At 42.1% G+C, this 16,558-nt stretch overlaps 1 protein-coding gene across 5 annotated transcripts in view; it reads left to right on the plus strand.

Annotated features, from left to right (window-relative positions):
• ZFYVE26 (zinc finger FYVE-type containing 26) overlaps positions 1-16,558 on the plus strand; it is a 91,163-nt gene that overhangs the window by 8,209 nt on the left and 66,396 nt on the right. For all 5 annotated transcript variants that reach the window (XR_015252249.1, XR_015252251.1, XR_015252250.1 and 2 more), the window contains exons 5-14: positions 1,411-1,933; positions 2,305-2,435; positions 3,021-3,185; positions 3,333-3,421; positions 4,380-4,543; positions 9,528-9,731; positions 11,216-11,827; positions 12,067-12,153; positions 14,635-14,703; positions 15,416-15,567. Coding sequence is in view for 2 of the 5 variants with exons in the window: in XM_086709447.1 (XP_086565573.1) it covers positions 1,411-1,933; positions 2,305-2,435; positions 3,021-3,185; positions 3,333-3,421; positions 4,380-4,543; positions 9,528-9,731; positions 11,216-11,827; positions 12,067-12,153; positions 14,635-14,703; positions 15,416-15,567 (2,196 nt within the window). In the remaining 3 variants the exon portion in view is untranslated. The remainder of the gene's footprint in view (positions 1-1,410; positions 1,934-2,304; positions 2,436-3,020; positions 3,186-3,332; positions 3,422-4,379; positions 4,544-9,527; positions 9,732-11,215; positions 11,828-12,066; positions 12,154-14,634; positions 14,704-15,415; positions 15,568-16,558) is intronic.

A 16,558-nucleotide genomic window follows, 5' to 3' on the forward strand; every position in this document is an offset into this window, starting at 1 on the left:
GTGCCTAAGGTATGCTCTGATGCTCAGTACTGATTTTCTTCATGACCTGGCCACCAGCTAATTAAATACATATTAGCAGTAGGATTTAAGGTAGGGACTTACACTTGTATTAGGTCAAAGACCCATGACCCTGTGACCATCTTGGAAGCAGTTAATGAAGAAGCATCCCTCAGTACTGTCCATAGGCATGGTGCTAACGCGTGAGAAATCACCTACTGCTCCGTCCTCTTTTCTGCCTCTACCCTAACCCTGCAAACAGAATAGAGACTGTAGAGGTTCTTGCCTTAAAAAAAAATTTTTTTAATGTTTGTTTTTGAGAGGGAGAGAGAGACACACACAGAGCATGAGAAAGGAAGGGGCAGAGAGAGAGAGGAAGACATAGAACTCAAAGCGGGCTCCAGGTTCTGCGCTGTCAGCACAAAAGCTGGCACAGGGCTCAAACTCATGAACTGTGAGATCATGACCTGAGCCAAGGTCAGACGCTCAACCAACTGAGCCACCCAGGCGTCCCGTAGAGGTGCTTACCTTTAAAGGCTTACCATCTAGTCAGGGAGAAAGACTAATACACACATGCCACAATTGTGGACTAAACCAGATGGCACTAATTTTGAGTACTTTGAAAGCCCAATAAAGAGGGAGAGTTGTGTGAGTTGGAGGAACGGGGAAGATTTGTTTGTTTGTTTGTTTCAAGTTTATTTATTTATTATTTTTTTAAGAGACAGAACACATGTGCATATGCAGGGGAGGGATAGAGAGAGAGGGGGACAGAGGATCTGAAGTGTGCTCTACACTGAACAGCAGAAAGCCCAATGTGGGGCTCAAACCCATGAATCGTGAGATCATCACCTGAGCCAAAATTGGATGCTCAACCAACTGAGCCACCCAGGCACCCCTTGGGGAAGACTTTAAAGGATGAGGAATGGGGTATACCTCAAAGGATGGCTAGGATTTAGAGCAGAAGTTAAAAACTGGTATATAATGTTCTTTTAAAAGTTGAATTTAAATGCCATGAGAGTGGGCATCATGTCTCATGCCCATTTGTTACCAGCGTGGTCTATCAATTTGCAGCCCTTGATTTAGATCTACAGTGCACATTTTGGAGGTGGTGAGGGGGGACTAGCTTGAGAATGGAGGCCTTGGGAGATTGAGTTATCTCTTTGCCTCAATCTTTTTTGCCTCAATCTCTTCATTTGTAAAATGATGATAATAGTAGTGTCTTGCTCTTGTAAGGGTTAATTTGATTTTTCTATGTAAAGGGCCTGGCAGGAAGTAACTACTACAGAAGTGTTTGCTACTGCTACTATTATATACACGTGCATATTTCTACCGAAAAGGGGAAAGCTTCAAGGCTTATAAATGGTAACATTCTAGACATGCCTCCCATGGATCCTCTCTTCATCCTCTATTTAGGAGCTATATGAGGCCCTAGCACAAGATTCAGGAGGCCCTGTGCTTGATGGAAATCAGAGGCGGGATAGCTGGACCCCTCGGCTCAGCTCAGAAGCCGTCTCTGTGCTCTGGGATCTTCTGAGGCAGTCTCCCCAGCCAGCACAGGCCCTGCTGGAGCTCCTGCTTAGAGAAGACGATGGCACTGGCCTCTGTGGCTGGCCCCTGCAGAAGGCACTGGTGGACTTCATTCGAAGGGCGCTTCAGGGTGTGCAGGGCTCCGCCACTGGGCCCCCTGGTGAAGTAGATGCTATCTATGGAGCCCTGCGGACTCTGCATTGCCCTGCAGAGCCTCTCGAAGTTGAGCTGCATCTCCTTTGTGAGGAACTACTGGAGGCCTGCAGGGCTGAGGGGAACCCCCTGCAGGAGGAGCGGGTGCTCAGCTGCCTGCTCCACAAGGCAGGACGGAGCCTGCTATCCCTGTATGGCCATACTTATGCAGAGAAGGCCGCAGAAAAGCCAGCGAGGACCATACCCTCGGGAAAAGGTGTGTTCCCTTTGCTGCTTCTCCTTGTGTCTTGGTAATTCTGCTGTACCTCTGAAGTTCCTCTAGGCTAGTGCCTTCCAAGTTGCTCAGGAAATCTAGGAAAAATGATAAGGTGTTCTTTTGTAAAAGTACAGATTTTGTAGTCCAAGATGGAATGGTGAAAAAAAATAACAAAGTAATAACAATAGCAGGAAAGAGCTTTTCAGAAGCTACTGAGAGAAGTTAAAGAGTCTTTAAGATAGAAGCACAGAAAGCCTGGCTTAAGTTTTTAAAAGCGTGAATTCTCACGTCTGGTGGTTTTTCAAATGGGCTTTAGCTTAGGAAAGAAGAGCTTCCTGTTCCCTGGTAACCCTGTCTGGTTTGATTTTTAGTCTCCCCCGATCATCTAGATCCTGAGCAGGCAATGCTGGCCCTGTTCTCCAATCCTGACCCAGCCCAGGCTTGGAAATCAGCCTATTTCTACTGCTTGAGCAACAGCAAGCACTTCCTCGAGCAGATCCTGGTAAGTCAAACGTATTCATTCTCCATCACAGAAGTACCGAGGGATTCTCTATAGACCTTTTCGTTTCTCCTTTCTCTCCCACTCATTTATCTAACACAAAGCAGTCTAATTAGTGATGTGTCATTGGGTGTGTCCATCCCACAGTCCCAGGGGAAAGAAGGCTCTGAGAACCAGTATCATTGTTAATTAGAACTGCAGTCATTTTATATCCGCTCTTTGGTGGGGACTAAGATGTTGGGTATGTATAAGCTTTCTGGAAGGTGTGAGGAAGAAAAGACTGTGGCAGCAATATGTTGCCTAGCTGACGGGAATTTAATCCGTCTAACCTTCTCCTTCCAGACCGCAGCCAAGCTTTAGTTGAACTCAACAGGTATTTATTAACCTCATCCTGTGTGCCAGGCACTGTGCTAGGACCTGGGGTTACAACAGAAGTCAGTCTCTGCCTTCTGAGAGCTTACAGTGTGAATGTTTTGTCTTCAACTGGCCACTTTTTTCATTGTCCGGCATCTCCCTGCTCAACTAAAGCTTTCTACCCTGAGTGGCAGGTCCACAAAACTCCTTACAGCAGCCTCCGTCGGCTTACAGGTGACGGCACTCACGCTGCTGAAAGAGGAAGACTTCCCAAGTCTTGGCTGCCTACTCGACAGAGAATTCAGGCCTCTCAGTCGACTGCTCGTGCTCCTGGGCTGGACACACTGCCAGAGCCTAGCATCAGCCAAGAGTCTGCTCCAGACACTCCACAGGACCCAGGTAACTCTCATACTGCAGTGTGAGCTACTCCAGAAGTGAGTGATACCAGGCTTTGAGGTGAGGCAGAATGCAGGAGCCTGAGGTCGGTCACAGTCCCTGACCCCAGGTTCCTGAGTCAGCATCTCTTCCTTCTCCATGTCAATGCAGGACCAGGGCTGTGACAAGCTCCTCAGGGATGCCTGTGATGGGCTGTGGACTCACCTAGAGGTCCTGGAGTGGTGTGTACAGCAGAGCAGGTACAGTCCTGTGCGGCCAGCCCCCTTCCCACCATTGGGCACACTTGATCCCATGCTCCACACATGTGGCCATTTCAGGCCACCTTCTACATTGACGTTTGAGTTGACAGCATTGACCAGCAACTAATAATCGTTCCAGCTATTAAGCCAGGAAAGAAACATAGGTAATGATTATCTTTACCATAGCGATGAGACTAAAACTAGAGGAAACTTTGAGGATGACGGTGATAAAAGGAACAAAAGCACACATTTCCTGAGTACTTACTATATGCCAGACATTGCTCTGAGCCTTTTCAGTGGATGATTTCACTGAAGCCTCACAATAGTTCTGTGAGGCAGATGCCAATATTGCCCTCCTTTTAAAGGTGGAACAACTTAAGCCTAGAGGTGTTGAATATCATGCCTAAAGTGACACAGCTAGTAAATGTGGTCCACGTCCTTAGGCATGTGTTATCCTGGATCACAAGTTTATTATTCTCAACAGCTGCATATTGAACTATGTGCAAAGCTGTACTTCCCTGGTAACTTAGCCTTAGATCTTCCCATGATCCAGGTTCATGTTTTGTTCTTCACACACATGACCAACACTTCCTAAAGTAGAGTAGGCAGAAGAGGAAGTGGCCTTACTCAAAGCAAAGCAGAGAAGCTTGGGTCAGCTCTTAGCTACGAAGAGTATGGAAATTGGGAAGCCTAATCTATAGGCTCTTTCTAGATCCTACTGACCAAAAAGGCCCTTTCTAGGTCCTTTCTGGATAAGTACAGCTGACTCGGTGGATGTACTTTCCTAACAGTAAATAAATGCTCTGCTGTATCCCAGACCAACTAGAATTTAGTGTTAAGGGAAATGAACCTATGCTGTATTGGGCCAGAGAGAAAGAACGAGAGGGAATAGAGATGGTCTTTCTTAGAGCAATTCTTTAAACTGACTCTCTTCCATCCTCTCAATTTTGCCCTTCAGCAACCCCATACCAAAGAGAGATCTCTTATGTCATTTACATGGTGGAGACAGCCACTCTGTGCTGTACTCTCTCCATCACCTTACCAACCTTCCAGCTCTCAGGGAGGAAGATGTTCTCAAGCTCTTACAGATGGTGCCAGCCAAGGACCCCCAGCAAGAGCATGGTGAGTTGGCGATGGAGTGACTTGGTCAAGCTTCCCTCTTAAGACAGTCCTACACCAGTTTCTTTTAACACAGGATTTATCTAGATGTGATCTGTCAAGGTGGGTGGTCCAGCAGACACCTGCTAAATTGTCCGTATTTGCCCCAATCAGATTATGAGATGTTGGGTGCATACCTCTCCTTTCTCAGTGAGGTATAGGGAATTCTACGAGAACAGTCCCATAGAAACCTTTGTACTTGTGGAACCATCGCAGGAACCACTCATATACCTTCATCCCAGTGAAGCGGAATTAGGACCTGCTCTCTGAGTTTGTCATTCACACTGTCATTGACAATATTTATGCAAGTTCTTGGTGAATCTTTCCGTGCTTTATAAGCTTTCTCCTAGCAGGTTCTATGCTTCCTTTCCCTCTCGTCTCTTCTTCATAATGTACTAAACACATGAAGTTTAGAAGAAAGACTTGCCTAAAGCAATAATAAAGCCTTGTTTTAGCCTTGGATCTCTGCTTAAAACTCAATTCTTTTTGCTTCCAAAAATCACTTTATAACATAGAACACAGGCTAGAGACACTTAGCTTTCAGAAAAACTAATGTTTTCATGTGTCAATAGATGTTTCTCAACCTATATGTTGCTTTGATTTACTTTTTAAAAGGACCTGCCACTAATTGGAAAACCAGTGTTACTACATTCTATATTTTTTTCTGGAAAAGTAGGCAATTTGTTTACCAGATTTCCTAAAGGAACTAGAACTGTTTTCGACATACACGTGCAAAAGGCTTCCAGAGAAGTATTTTAAATCAGATTCCTGGTGACCCACCAGGACACATGTAGAACTTGAACTTGGAAAAGGCAAAAGAAGACATTAATAGAACTGGGATTAAGCTGAGGCAAGAGAGGCATCTGGGGTACAAAATATAAGGAGTTACTCACTCTCAGGGTCATGCAAGTACTTGCAAGTCCTGGCCCTGATCAGTAATGCCATATTGAGGCCAGGGGCATAGAACAGTATCGGTCTTATTCTTCATATCACCCTGATCTTGGTGAAGCTGAGGTTACTTCCTGGAAGAAGTAATCACTAGGAAGTATATACATAAACGGGTTTGTTGCAACATCATAGTAGCAAAGCATCCCTAAGTACTGTATGCCCTGCCCAAGAAGAATCCCTAGGGAAGGGATTCATTCAGTGGAACTCTGCAACCATCAGAAATTTAGTCCATGAAGGAATATAATCAAATGCTTGTACTATAATATTTAAGAAGTAGGAAAATTAAATAGTGCATAAAATATCATTACAGTCAATTTAAATACATATCCACAGGGCGCCTGGGTGGCGCAGTCGGTTGGGCGTCCGACTTCAGCCAGGTCACGATCTTGCGGTCCGTGAGTTCGAGCCCCGCGTCGGGCTCTGGGCTGATGGCTCAGAGCCTGGAGCCTGTTTCCGATTCTGTGTCTCCCTCTCTCTCTGCCCCTCCCCCGTTCATGCTCTGTCTCTCTCTGTCCCAAAAATAAATAAACGTTGAAAAAAAAATTTAAAAAAAAAAAAAAAAAAAATAAATACATATCCACATATGTATGCAAAACTGTTAAAGGCCTTACACCAGAACGTAACAATGGTTATATTTAGCTGGTAGGATCATGGGTAATATTTCTTTTCTTCTTTTTTGCTTTACTACATTTAATGCTTTTCTTTTTTTGAGCAGGTTGTATGTTTTTCTTTTAATGCAACAGATTTCTATATATTAATTTTGTATCCTGCAACTTTACTGAATTAATTTATCAGTTCTAATAGCTTTTTGGTGAAGTCTTATGGTTTTTTTATATATAGTATTATCATGTCATCTGCAAATAGTGAAAATTTTACTTTTTCCTTACCAGTTTGGATGACTTTTTTTTTTCTTGTGTGATTGCTGTGGCTAGGACTTCCAGTACTATGTTAAATAAAAGTGGTGAGAGTGGACCTCCTTGTCTTGTTCCTAATCTTAGAGGAAAAGCTTTCAGTTTTTTACCGTTGAATATGATGTTAGTTGTGGGTTTTTCATATATGGTCTTAATTATTATGTTGAGGTGTGCTCTTTATAAACCTACTTTGTAGAGAGTTTTTATCATGAATGGATGTTGTGCTTTCTTAAATGCTTTTTCTACGTCTGTTGAGATGATCCTATGGTTTTTATTCTTTTCTTTTGTCAATGTGATATATCACGTTGATCGATGTGTGAGTATTGAATCACGCTTATATCCCTGCTGGAGTTAAATCCCTCTTGATCATAGTGAATACATTTTTTCTAATGTATTATTGGATTCAATTTTCTATTTTGTTGAGGATTTTTGCATCTATGTTCATCAGAAATACTGGCCTGTAATTTTCTTTTCTTGGGATATCTTTATCTGGTTTTGATATCAGGATAATTCTGGACTTATAGAATGAATTTAGAAGCTTTCCTTCCTTTTCTGGTTTTTGTAATAGTTTGAGAAGAATAGGTATTATTAACTCTTCTTTAAATGTTTGCTGGAATTCACCTGTGAAGCCATCTGGTCCAGGATCTGGGAGTTTTACAATTACTAATGAAGTTTTATTGCTAGTCTGTTCAAATTTTCTGTTTCTTCCTGATTTAGTTTTGGAAGGTTATATGTTTGTAGGAATTTGTCGATTTCTTCAGGGTTTGCCAATTTGTGGGCATGTAATTTTTCATAATATTCTCTCATATTCAACATAAACGACTATGGTATCAGTTGTTTCTTCTCCTTTGTTTCTGATTTTATTTATTTGAATGCTGTCTAGCTCGCTCTCTCTCTCTCTCCTTTTTTTTTTTTTTTTTTATGAGTGTGGCTAAAGGTGTATCAATTTTGTTCATTTTTTTGAAGAACCAGCTCCTGGTTTCATTGGTATATTTGTTCCATTGTTTCTTTAGTCTCTATTTCATTTATTTCTTCTTTAATCTTTATTATTTCCTTACTTCTACTGACTTTGGGCTTTGTTCTTCTTTTTCTAGCCCCTATAAGTGTAAAGTTGGTTGTTTATTTAAGATTTTTCTTATTTCTTGAACTAGGTCTGTATTGCTATGACCTTCCCTCTTGAAACAGGTTTTTCTATATCCAATTTGGGACCATTGTGTTTTCATTTTCATTTGTCTCCATGTTTTATTTCCTCTTTGATTTCTTGGTGGTTCTTTCATTGTTTAGCAGCACATTACTTAAGCCTCCATGTATTTGTGTTCTTTCCAGATTTTTTCTTGTGGTTGACTTCTAGTTTCATACCATTGTGGTCAGAAAAGATGCAGGAGGGGCGCCTGGGTGGCGCAGTCGGTTAAGCGTCCGACTTCAGCCAGGTCACGATCTCGCGGTCCGTGAGTTCGAGCCCCGCGTCAGGCTCTGGGCTGATGGCTCAGAGCCTGGAGCCTGTTTCCGATTCTGTGTCTCCCTATCTCTCTGCCCCTCTCCCGTTCATGCTCTGTCTCTCTCTGTCCCAAAAATAAATAAAAACGTTGAAAAAAAATTAAAAAAAAAAGAAAAAATGCAGGAAATGATTTCATTGTTTTTTGATTTTACTGAGACTTATTTTGTGGCATAACATGTGATTTATTCTGGAGAGTTTTCCATGTACACTTGAAAAGAATGTGTATTCTGCTGTTTTGGGATGGAATGTTCTGAATGTATCTGTTAGATCCATGTGGTCCAATGTGTCATTCAGAGCCGCTGTTTCCTTGTTGATTTTCTGTCTGGTGATCTGTCCATTGATGTAAGCGAAGTGTTAAAGGCCCCTACTGTTAGTGTATCATTGTCAGTTTCTTCCTTTATGTCTATTAATAGTTGCTTTATGTTTTTAGGTGCTCCAGTGTTGGGTGCATAAATATTTACAGTTATTGTATTCTCTTGTTGGATTGTTCCCTGTATCATTATGTAATGCCCTTCTTTGTCTCTGGTTACAGTCTTTGTTTTAAAGTCTATTTTGTCTAATATAAGTATTGCTACCCCAGCTTTCTTTTCACTTCTGTTTGCATGGTAAATGGTTTTCCATCCCCTCACTTTCTTTTTTTTTTTAATTTTTTTTTTAATGTTTTTATTTATTTTTGAGACAGAGAGAGACAGAGCGTAAGCAGGGCAGGGACACAGAGAGAGGGAGACACAGAATATGAAGCAGGCTCCAGGCTCCGAGCTGTCAGCACAGAGCCTGATGTGGGGCTCAAACTCACAGACTGTGAGATCTTGACCTGAGCTGAAGTCAGACGCTTAACCAACTGAGCCACCCAGGCACCCCGCCATCCCCTCACTTTCAATCTGCAGGTGTCTTTAGGTCTGAAGTGAGTCTCTTGTAGGCAACATATAGATGGTTTGAGCAGGTTGTATTTTTGCTATGGAAAGAATTAGGGACAGATTAAAATGTCAGAAACCCACACTGTCAGCTCAGAGCCCTCACAAACATGAGATCGTGACCTGAGTTGAAGTCGGACGCTTAACTGTGCCCCTAAAAAAAAAATATTTTAAGGAGAAATTAGAGAATTAGAGTACAAAGAATTTCAACAGTTTGTGATTTCTTGATTTCTGCTTTAGTAGTTTCTTAAAAATGTCAAATATTTGTTTCTAATTTTTTGTTGCCTTTACTCTCATTACTCAGTCTAAATGCATTTTAAGCCTATCTCTTGTATAATGTGACACTAGGTAGACTAAATATTAATTTGACATTTTAATTTTTTTAAAAAAGAAAACAGGTATTTTAAGAAATATAAGGGAAAGATTTGTTAAATGGCCATGAAGGCTACAGTGAACAGCCATGTAGAAGGGAAGCTGCTGGGAAAAGGAAACAGAGGGACTGCGCGTTGATATTGATTGGAGGAAAGGGCCCAGAAAGGGCGCAAGTCAAACTGACAGCAAGAAGAGAGGATGAGAACACTGAGCCTGAAGTGCAGTGTGTCTTTGCTTCAGCCACACTTGCAGCTCCTGCCTGAGACACCCTACTGTGATGTTCTGCCTGTTTCTCTACAATTCAGATTCAGCCGATGCCCCAGTCCCTGAGCACCTGAGCCGGTGTCAGAACCTGACCCTGTACCAGAGCTTCTGTGCCATGAAGTATGCCATCTATGCCCTCTGTGTGAACTCACACCAGCACTCCCAGTGCCAGGAATGCAGAGAGAGCCCTTCTGAGGACCTGGCCTTGGCTGCAGAGCCAGCAAATGATTCTGTCTCCTCCCCAGGTACAGCACTTCTCCCCCGAACCCCATCACTCACATAAGCTGGTAACAGCCTGTCCCAGTGAGTTCTTCGTGGGATTGGGAGGTGGCCTTGGTTTTATTATGCCCAGGAATAATTTCATCCATTTATCAGCCCGAGTGAATCAAAAGGACATGGAGAAAACAAGTGATTTGCTGAGTTCTAACGGAGTCTGTTCACATAGTATATTATTTTCCGAATGCTTCTTTTTTTAACTACAACCCACAGTGAAAATAGCATCTTACATCACATTCCTGTTTGCACTTAGGTATATAGTTTACATGATATATATGTATATATATATATATATATGTGTATATATATATATATATATATATATATATATATATATATATAAGAGATATATATGCTAAGTTTTAGGAAATAATACCCTTCCAAGTGGAGCACAGTCTTGATATATTTTTGTTCTTTCTTTTTTTTTTTTTTTTTTTTTTTTTAACGTTTATTTATTTTTGGGACAGAGAGAGACAGAGCATGAACGGGGGAGGGGCAGAGAGAGAGGGAGACACAGAATCAGAAACAGGCTCCAGGCTCTGAGCCATCAGCCCAGAGCCCGACGCGGGGCTCGAACTCACGGACCGTGAGATCGTGACCTGGCTGAAGTCGGACGCTTAACCGACTGCGCCACCCAGGCGCCCCTCTTTCTTTTTTTTTTTAATGTAGCTCTCTGAGTCAATATCATGGGTCACAACCTACATTATGACAGAACCTCATGTTTTATCCTGTTTCGTTTTTCTTAATAACTTATAATTCTTTAACTTGCCCTCTGTGACTAGGGGTCAGTTTTCTCTCCCATGCAGCTTTGGAATAGACTTGCACTTCTGAGAATGGTATTTCTTAAGAGATCTGGGTAGCTCGTGATCACCTTTAGTGTAAGACTGAATGCAAGTAGAATTGAGGGATGAGGAGTCTCCGTGCTACCTTCATTCCGAGAACTGAAATACAAAGTGCTTGTCAGAGATGAGGAATCATATGTATATTTTTTTTTATTTTAGAGAGAGAGGGCACATGAGAGAGGGAGAGGGACAGAGGGAGAGACAAAGAGAATCTTAAGCAGGCTCCATGCCCAGAGCAGAGCTTGACACAGGGCTTGATCTCACGACTCTGAGATCAGGACTTGAGCCGAGATGACCTGTTCCGAAATCAAGAGTCTGACGCTTAACCAACTGAGCCACCCAGGCACTCCAGGAATAATATTTAAAGAACAGAAACAAAATGATGAGTGTTCACTAAGCTGTACTTTTAATTAAGGTAGCAAAATCTTTCCACAAATCATGAAAAGACAGGGCTGACTAGCCTCATATTTTTCTGACTATAACTGCTTCCCTTAGTCATCAAAAAATGAAAGAGTTAAAGTTGTGAGAATGGTTGAGTCTGGCAAGTAATGTTTCTAATATTTGCATTTTCTCTCTTTCTCTGGCCTCTTCTCTCACACATGCTTCTTTAGGTGCTTCAGATCTCTTCTCAGCATACCTGGCCAGATGTCAACAGTATCTGTGCAGTATTCCTGACTCTTTGTGCCTGGAACTTCTAGAAAACATCTTCTCATTGCTCCTCATCACCTCTGCCGATCTTCACCCAGAGCCTCACCTGCCTGAGGACTATGCTGAGGATGATGACGTTGGGAGGAAGGGCCTGATAGATTTGAGGTCACCATCAGAGAGCCCTCAGCACATAGCACAACCTGAGAAGAAGTCAGAACGGGGTGGCCAGGGAGTCCCCAGGAGCCTTGCTTCTATAATCCCAAGCTGTCTGAAGACAGAGCCAAAAGACAGTTCCCCAGAGCCCCATGGGCACAGCTTTTTGGACCTAAAGCACTTTACTAGTGGTATCAGTGGGTTCCTGGCTGATGAATTTGCAATAGGGGCCTTCCTCAGGCTTCTCCAGGAGCAGCTGGATAAACTCAGTAGCCACAACCCCCCTGAGAAGCCAAAGCTGCCAGAAGGCCAGAGCTGCTCTGGAAGCAGAGACGGACTGCAGAGCCGCTTGCACCGGTTTTCCAAGGTTCTTTCTGAGGCCCAGTGGAGATACAAGGTGGTATCAAGCAACCAGGGCTCAGGTGAGAGCAGATGGAGAGCCAGTGGGTCCTGAAAGTGAGGAAGGAAAAATATCCCAGGAATGTGGGAGAGAGCAAGGAGTATGTGGGAGTCACACCTTAACTCAGGGCGTATTACCGTAGCAACCAGTGTTAGAAACCTGTCTCAGAGCCTATCCAGATCTTCTCCTACCAGTGACCCCAGGAGATGGGTCAAATCAAAATTGAACACTCTCCCTGTGACCTGTTGTTTGCCATTTCAGAGGAACAACCTTCCCGAAGATACCGGCTCATTGCCACACGGCACCCAAGTCTCCGCCGGGGGCGTCGGACTAGAAGGAGCCGGCCAGGTAATCTGAAGAGCTTTCCCCACGCCTCATTCCGATGCACCAGGCAAGTGGGATGCTCCACTTGTCTAGTATTCTTTAAAATAAAGCACATGATCCAAACAAACACAAGGGATCTAAGATTATCCTAGACCCACTCCCCCAAGGTAACCTTGCTAATAGTTTCCTTCCAGAAATTTCCCATGCAATATAAGCATATCCCACATTTTATATATACAGATGCGTCATACTGTATTTACCGTTACATACTGAAAGCCTTGATTGTATTTTTCACTTACATGCTTTTAAATACACAGATGTATCATACTATGTATTGAGACCTTTTCTCCCCTTGTAATTTAAAGACTGCTTAGCATTCCATGGTTATATATACCCTTTGTGGACATTTAAATTTTTTCCTGTTTTTTACTCTTAAAAATAATGCTGTAGTAAATAACCCTGTATATATGTCTGTTCATACATACATGTCTGTGTGACTATATCTATAGGATAAGTCCCTAGCAGTAGAATAGCAAGGTCAAAGATATATGGATATAAAATATGGATATTAAAAAATTGCCTTAAAAAAAGGTGGACCAATTTATATTCCCACCAACTATACATGAGTGCCTATTTGCACATGCATTCATCCAAAATGAGTAGTATCAATTTGAAAAAAAATCTTTGCCAGTATTATTAATATGATAGTGGTTTTTATGTTTTATGTTTAGTATTTTAATATTAATTTTTAGCTTGAAATTGAATGTTTTTTCATGTATATATTGGCCATTTATATTTTTCTTTGGGCTGCCTGTTCATCTCTAAGGTCCATATTTTTGATTGGTTTGCTTTCTTACTGAATTGTAAGAAACTTTTTACACGTTAAGAAAAAATTCTGTCATGTGCTACAGTTTTTTCTCTATTTTGTCTTTAGGCTTCGATTATGAGTTTTTCTTAAGGAGTTTAAACAGGATCATTATTCAGTAGTATTACATTTTTAGATATTCAATTTTCCATTATGGTTTTTGGTGCTGGCTTTTAAATAATTAAGGGAAAGGACACCTGGCTGGTTCAGTCGATGGAACATGCAACTCTTGATCTCAGGGTTGTAAGTTCAAGCCCCAAATTGGGTGTAGAGATTACTTAAAAAGAAAAAGTCTTGGGGCACCTAGGTGGCTCAGTCAGCTAAGCATCTGACTCTTGATCTCCGCTCAGGTCGTGATCTCACAATTCGTGAGATCAAGCCCCATGTCAGCTTCTGTGTTGATAGTGTGGAGCCTGCTTGGGCTCTCCCCCTGTCTCTCAGACCCTCCCTGCACATGCCGTGCATGCTGTCTCTCAAAATAAATAAATAAATAAATAAACTCTAAAAACCTTAAAAAGCTTTAAAAATTAAGTTAAATATAAATAAGTTAATAAGTAAATAAGTAAATAAACAACAAAGTATTCATAAGAGCTTCCTATGTGCTGAACAATGCTAGGTAGCTTGAGGGTTGTGAATGAGCCATGAACCAGGACTTTGCCTTCAAAGAATTTGTAAATTACCTGTATTGACAGTATATATGAAAAACTTAAGCTGTACTGAGGAATGGCCCGAAGAAGGAATCTCTTAGAAGAGATCAGCATAGTCTACAATTTAGGGAAGGGTTAGAGAGAGAAGTTTCAGAAGAGTTGACTCTTGCACTGAGCTCAGAAGAATGAGTAGGCTCTAGCTAAGCAGCAATGAAAAAAGTGAACATACCAAGTAGGGTGGAGGATACCACACGAGAAACCTTCAAACTTCAAGACTGAGTTGTTAAGACCCTTAAGCTGCCCAGCTAATGGGTTTGAGTCAAAATAGTTTGCATCCACTTGACCCATCCAGCCCAAGAACGCACAATTTATCTTCTCTTTCCTACCACTGTCTGTTCCTTTCCAAACAGAGAACCAAGGAGCCTCCTATGCATGGTGCTGATAGCACCCTCCCATGACCACACTAAACAATAGCAAGCCTCCATTCACAAGCCCTAGCACTTTGGAAAGCAGGTGTTGAGAAGAAGCTTTCCTCCAGGGCTTTAAATATCATGGCCTTTGGCAGACTGGGTCTTATACTTGGTTACCTACCTTTTCAAGGATACCTTTTTCTATGTCAGAAAATTTTGTGGCCCTCCTTTGCACCCTACCACTTCCTGGTATTAATAGTTGTGCTTCTATTTTCTCAGAATATTGACAGTGCTTACTAGCAGATTGGGGATGCTGGCCCCTAGAAGTAACTTGTGGCTCTAAGACCCACAGGTTGGAAGCCACTGGTATAAGCTACAACCCATATGAACACGAGGGCCATATTAAGCCCACCCTTCACCTTTGGTCTGTATAAACTTGTGTTTGCTGTAGAAAGAGCACAGATGTAATAGTTACCCATCACCCTCTCACTCTTACTACCCAGACCTTGGCTTCAAGCTGACCTCTCACTTTCCACACTATAAGGAACTGATGGTTGATTCTTTCTCTTCCTAATACCTCTAGATGGCCGGGACAAAGGTTCCAATCCATCCCTGGAAAGTACAAGTAGTGAGCTGAGCACAAGTACTTCAGGTATGAGGGTCCCAAGCAGTTACCAACTTCAAGCGGCTTTGCCCTGATACAGAGTTGCCCTACACCGTGGTGTAAAATCCTGCACTGAACAGTTCATGCCTGTGTTCAAGAAGGATGGTTCTAAGAGATGCAAGCTTCCAGTTACAAGATGAATAAGTCCTGGGGATGTAATACACTGCATGGTATTAGAGTTACCAGTACCGTATTCTATATTTGAAGTGGCCAAAAGAGTACATGTTAAAAATTTTATCACAAGAAAAAAGCTTACAACTAGGTATAATGATGGATGTTAACTTATTTTGGTGATCATTTCACAATATATACATATATAAAGTCATTATGTTTTACACCTAAAACTAATACAGTGTTATCTGTCAACTATATCTCAATTCATTTAAAAAAAGAAGAAAAAAGTTAGTTCTGCAGAAGGCCAAACAGATTTCAGCGGGGAAGAGGGGAAAGACTGTTTTACCATCAGTTGAGTCACCCATCAGCAGAAACAGAGGTGAATAACCCAAGAATGGTCCTTAAGTCTTATATTCAAAGATGATAGCATAGGTTTGCCCTTCAATTGTGGAAAAACTAAGCCCCATTTACAGAACTTTTAGAGAAGGACCTTGAAGATATAAGAGCCTGGTGGGAAGTGTCGGCACTATAGTTTTCCCTCAATTTCTAGTGCTTCCTTGGCACCCACATTCTTGTGTCCCAACAGAAGGAAGTCTGAACACTGTGTCTGGAAGGAATGAGCTGGATGGCCGATTGCAGCCTCAGTCTCAAAGTTCAGTCATCCCCATGATGTTCTCTCCACCTGAGTCACTGCTGGCATCCTGCATCCTCCGGGGGAACTTTGCAGAAGCCCACCAGGTAAGGGGAGTACACGTGTGGCAGGTATTAGCTGCCCAGGCTATACCTCATCCTAGTAAAGAATACTAAGGCAGCCTGTAGCTGTCCAGGGCCCGTGGGGTTTCAGGTAAAGCTAGATGTGTGTGCAACCAGAGCCTCTGGGAGCACCTGCGGGGGTATCCATGTATCAAGACCCAGTCCTCACCGTTGTGGATTTCAAGATTCATCCTGGAGATTTAAGCTCTTGAACCATTGGGGTTTTCTCTTAAACAGTGTTTTAATAAGATAAAAGAAAATATTTAGCCACAATTCCATCACTTCAAAACATTTTTTTTGTTTCTTTCCTTGAACACCTTCAGTGAACACATATGTATTTTCATATAGTGAAAAATCATAATACAGACAATTTTTTTTAATTTTTTTAATGTTTTTATTTATTTTTGACACAGAGAGAGAGAGAGAGAGAGAGAGAGAGAGAGAGAGAGAGAATGAGTGGGGGAGGGGCAGAGAGAGAGGGAGACACAGAATTTGAAGCAGGCTCCAGGCTCCAGGCTCCAAGCTGTCAGCACAGAGCCTGACGCGGGGCTCAAACTCACGGACTGCAAGATCATGACCTGAGCCGAAGTCAGATGCTCAATCAACTGAGCCACCCAGGCGCCCCTACAGACAATTTTTAATAACTAGAATGCCAATTCACTATACAAGAAGTAGAGGGGGTACCAAACTAGGATGTTCATGTTATATAGGGAAAAGTACAGGTAGAGGTCAGAAAGACTCTTACCCTGTCTGAAATTTGATATCCTCATTGGAAAATTGGAGTGAAATATACTACCTGCTTGTCCTACCTCATGGGAATGTTAAGAGGATTATGTACAAGCTCTGAGAAATGCAAGAATCCTCTACAAAAAATTGCTTAAATTTAATAGCAAAAAAATCTATTCTGGTTTTTAAAACTCTCTTGGTATATTTATCACACTTGGGCTGGTCCCTTAATACATAGTTCAGAATTTTT

This window comes from Puma concolor, chromosome B3, assembly GCF_028749965.1.
Source record: "Puma concolor isolate L17-30 chromosome B3, mPumCon1.1.hap2, whole genome shotgun sequence".
In the NCBI taxonomy this organism is placed as follows: Eukaryota; Metazoa; Chordata; class Mammalia; order Carnivora; family Felidae; genus Puma; species Puma concolor.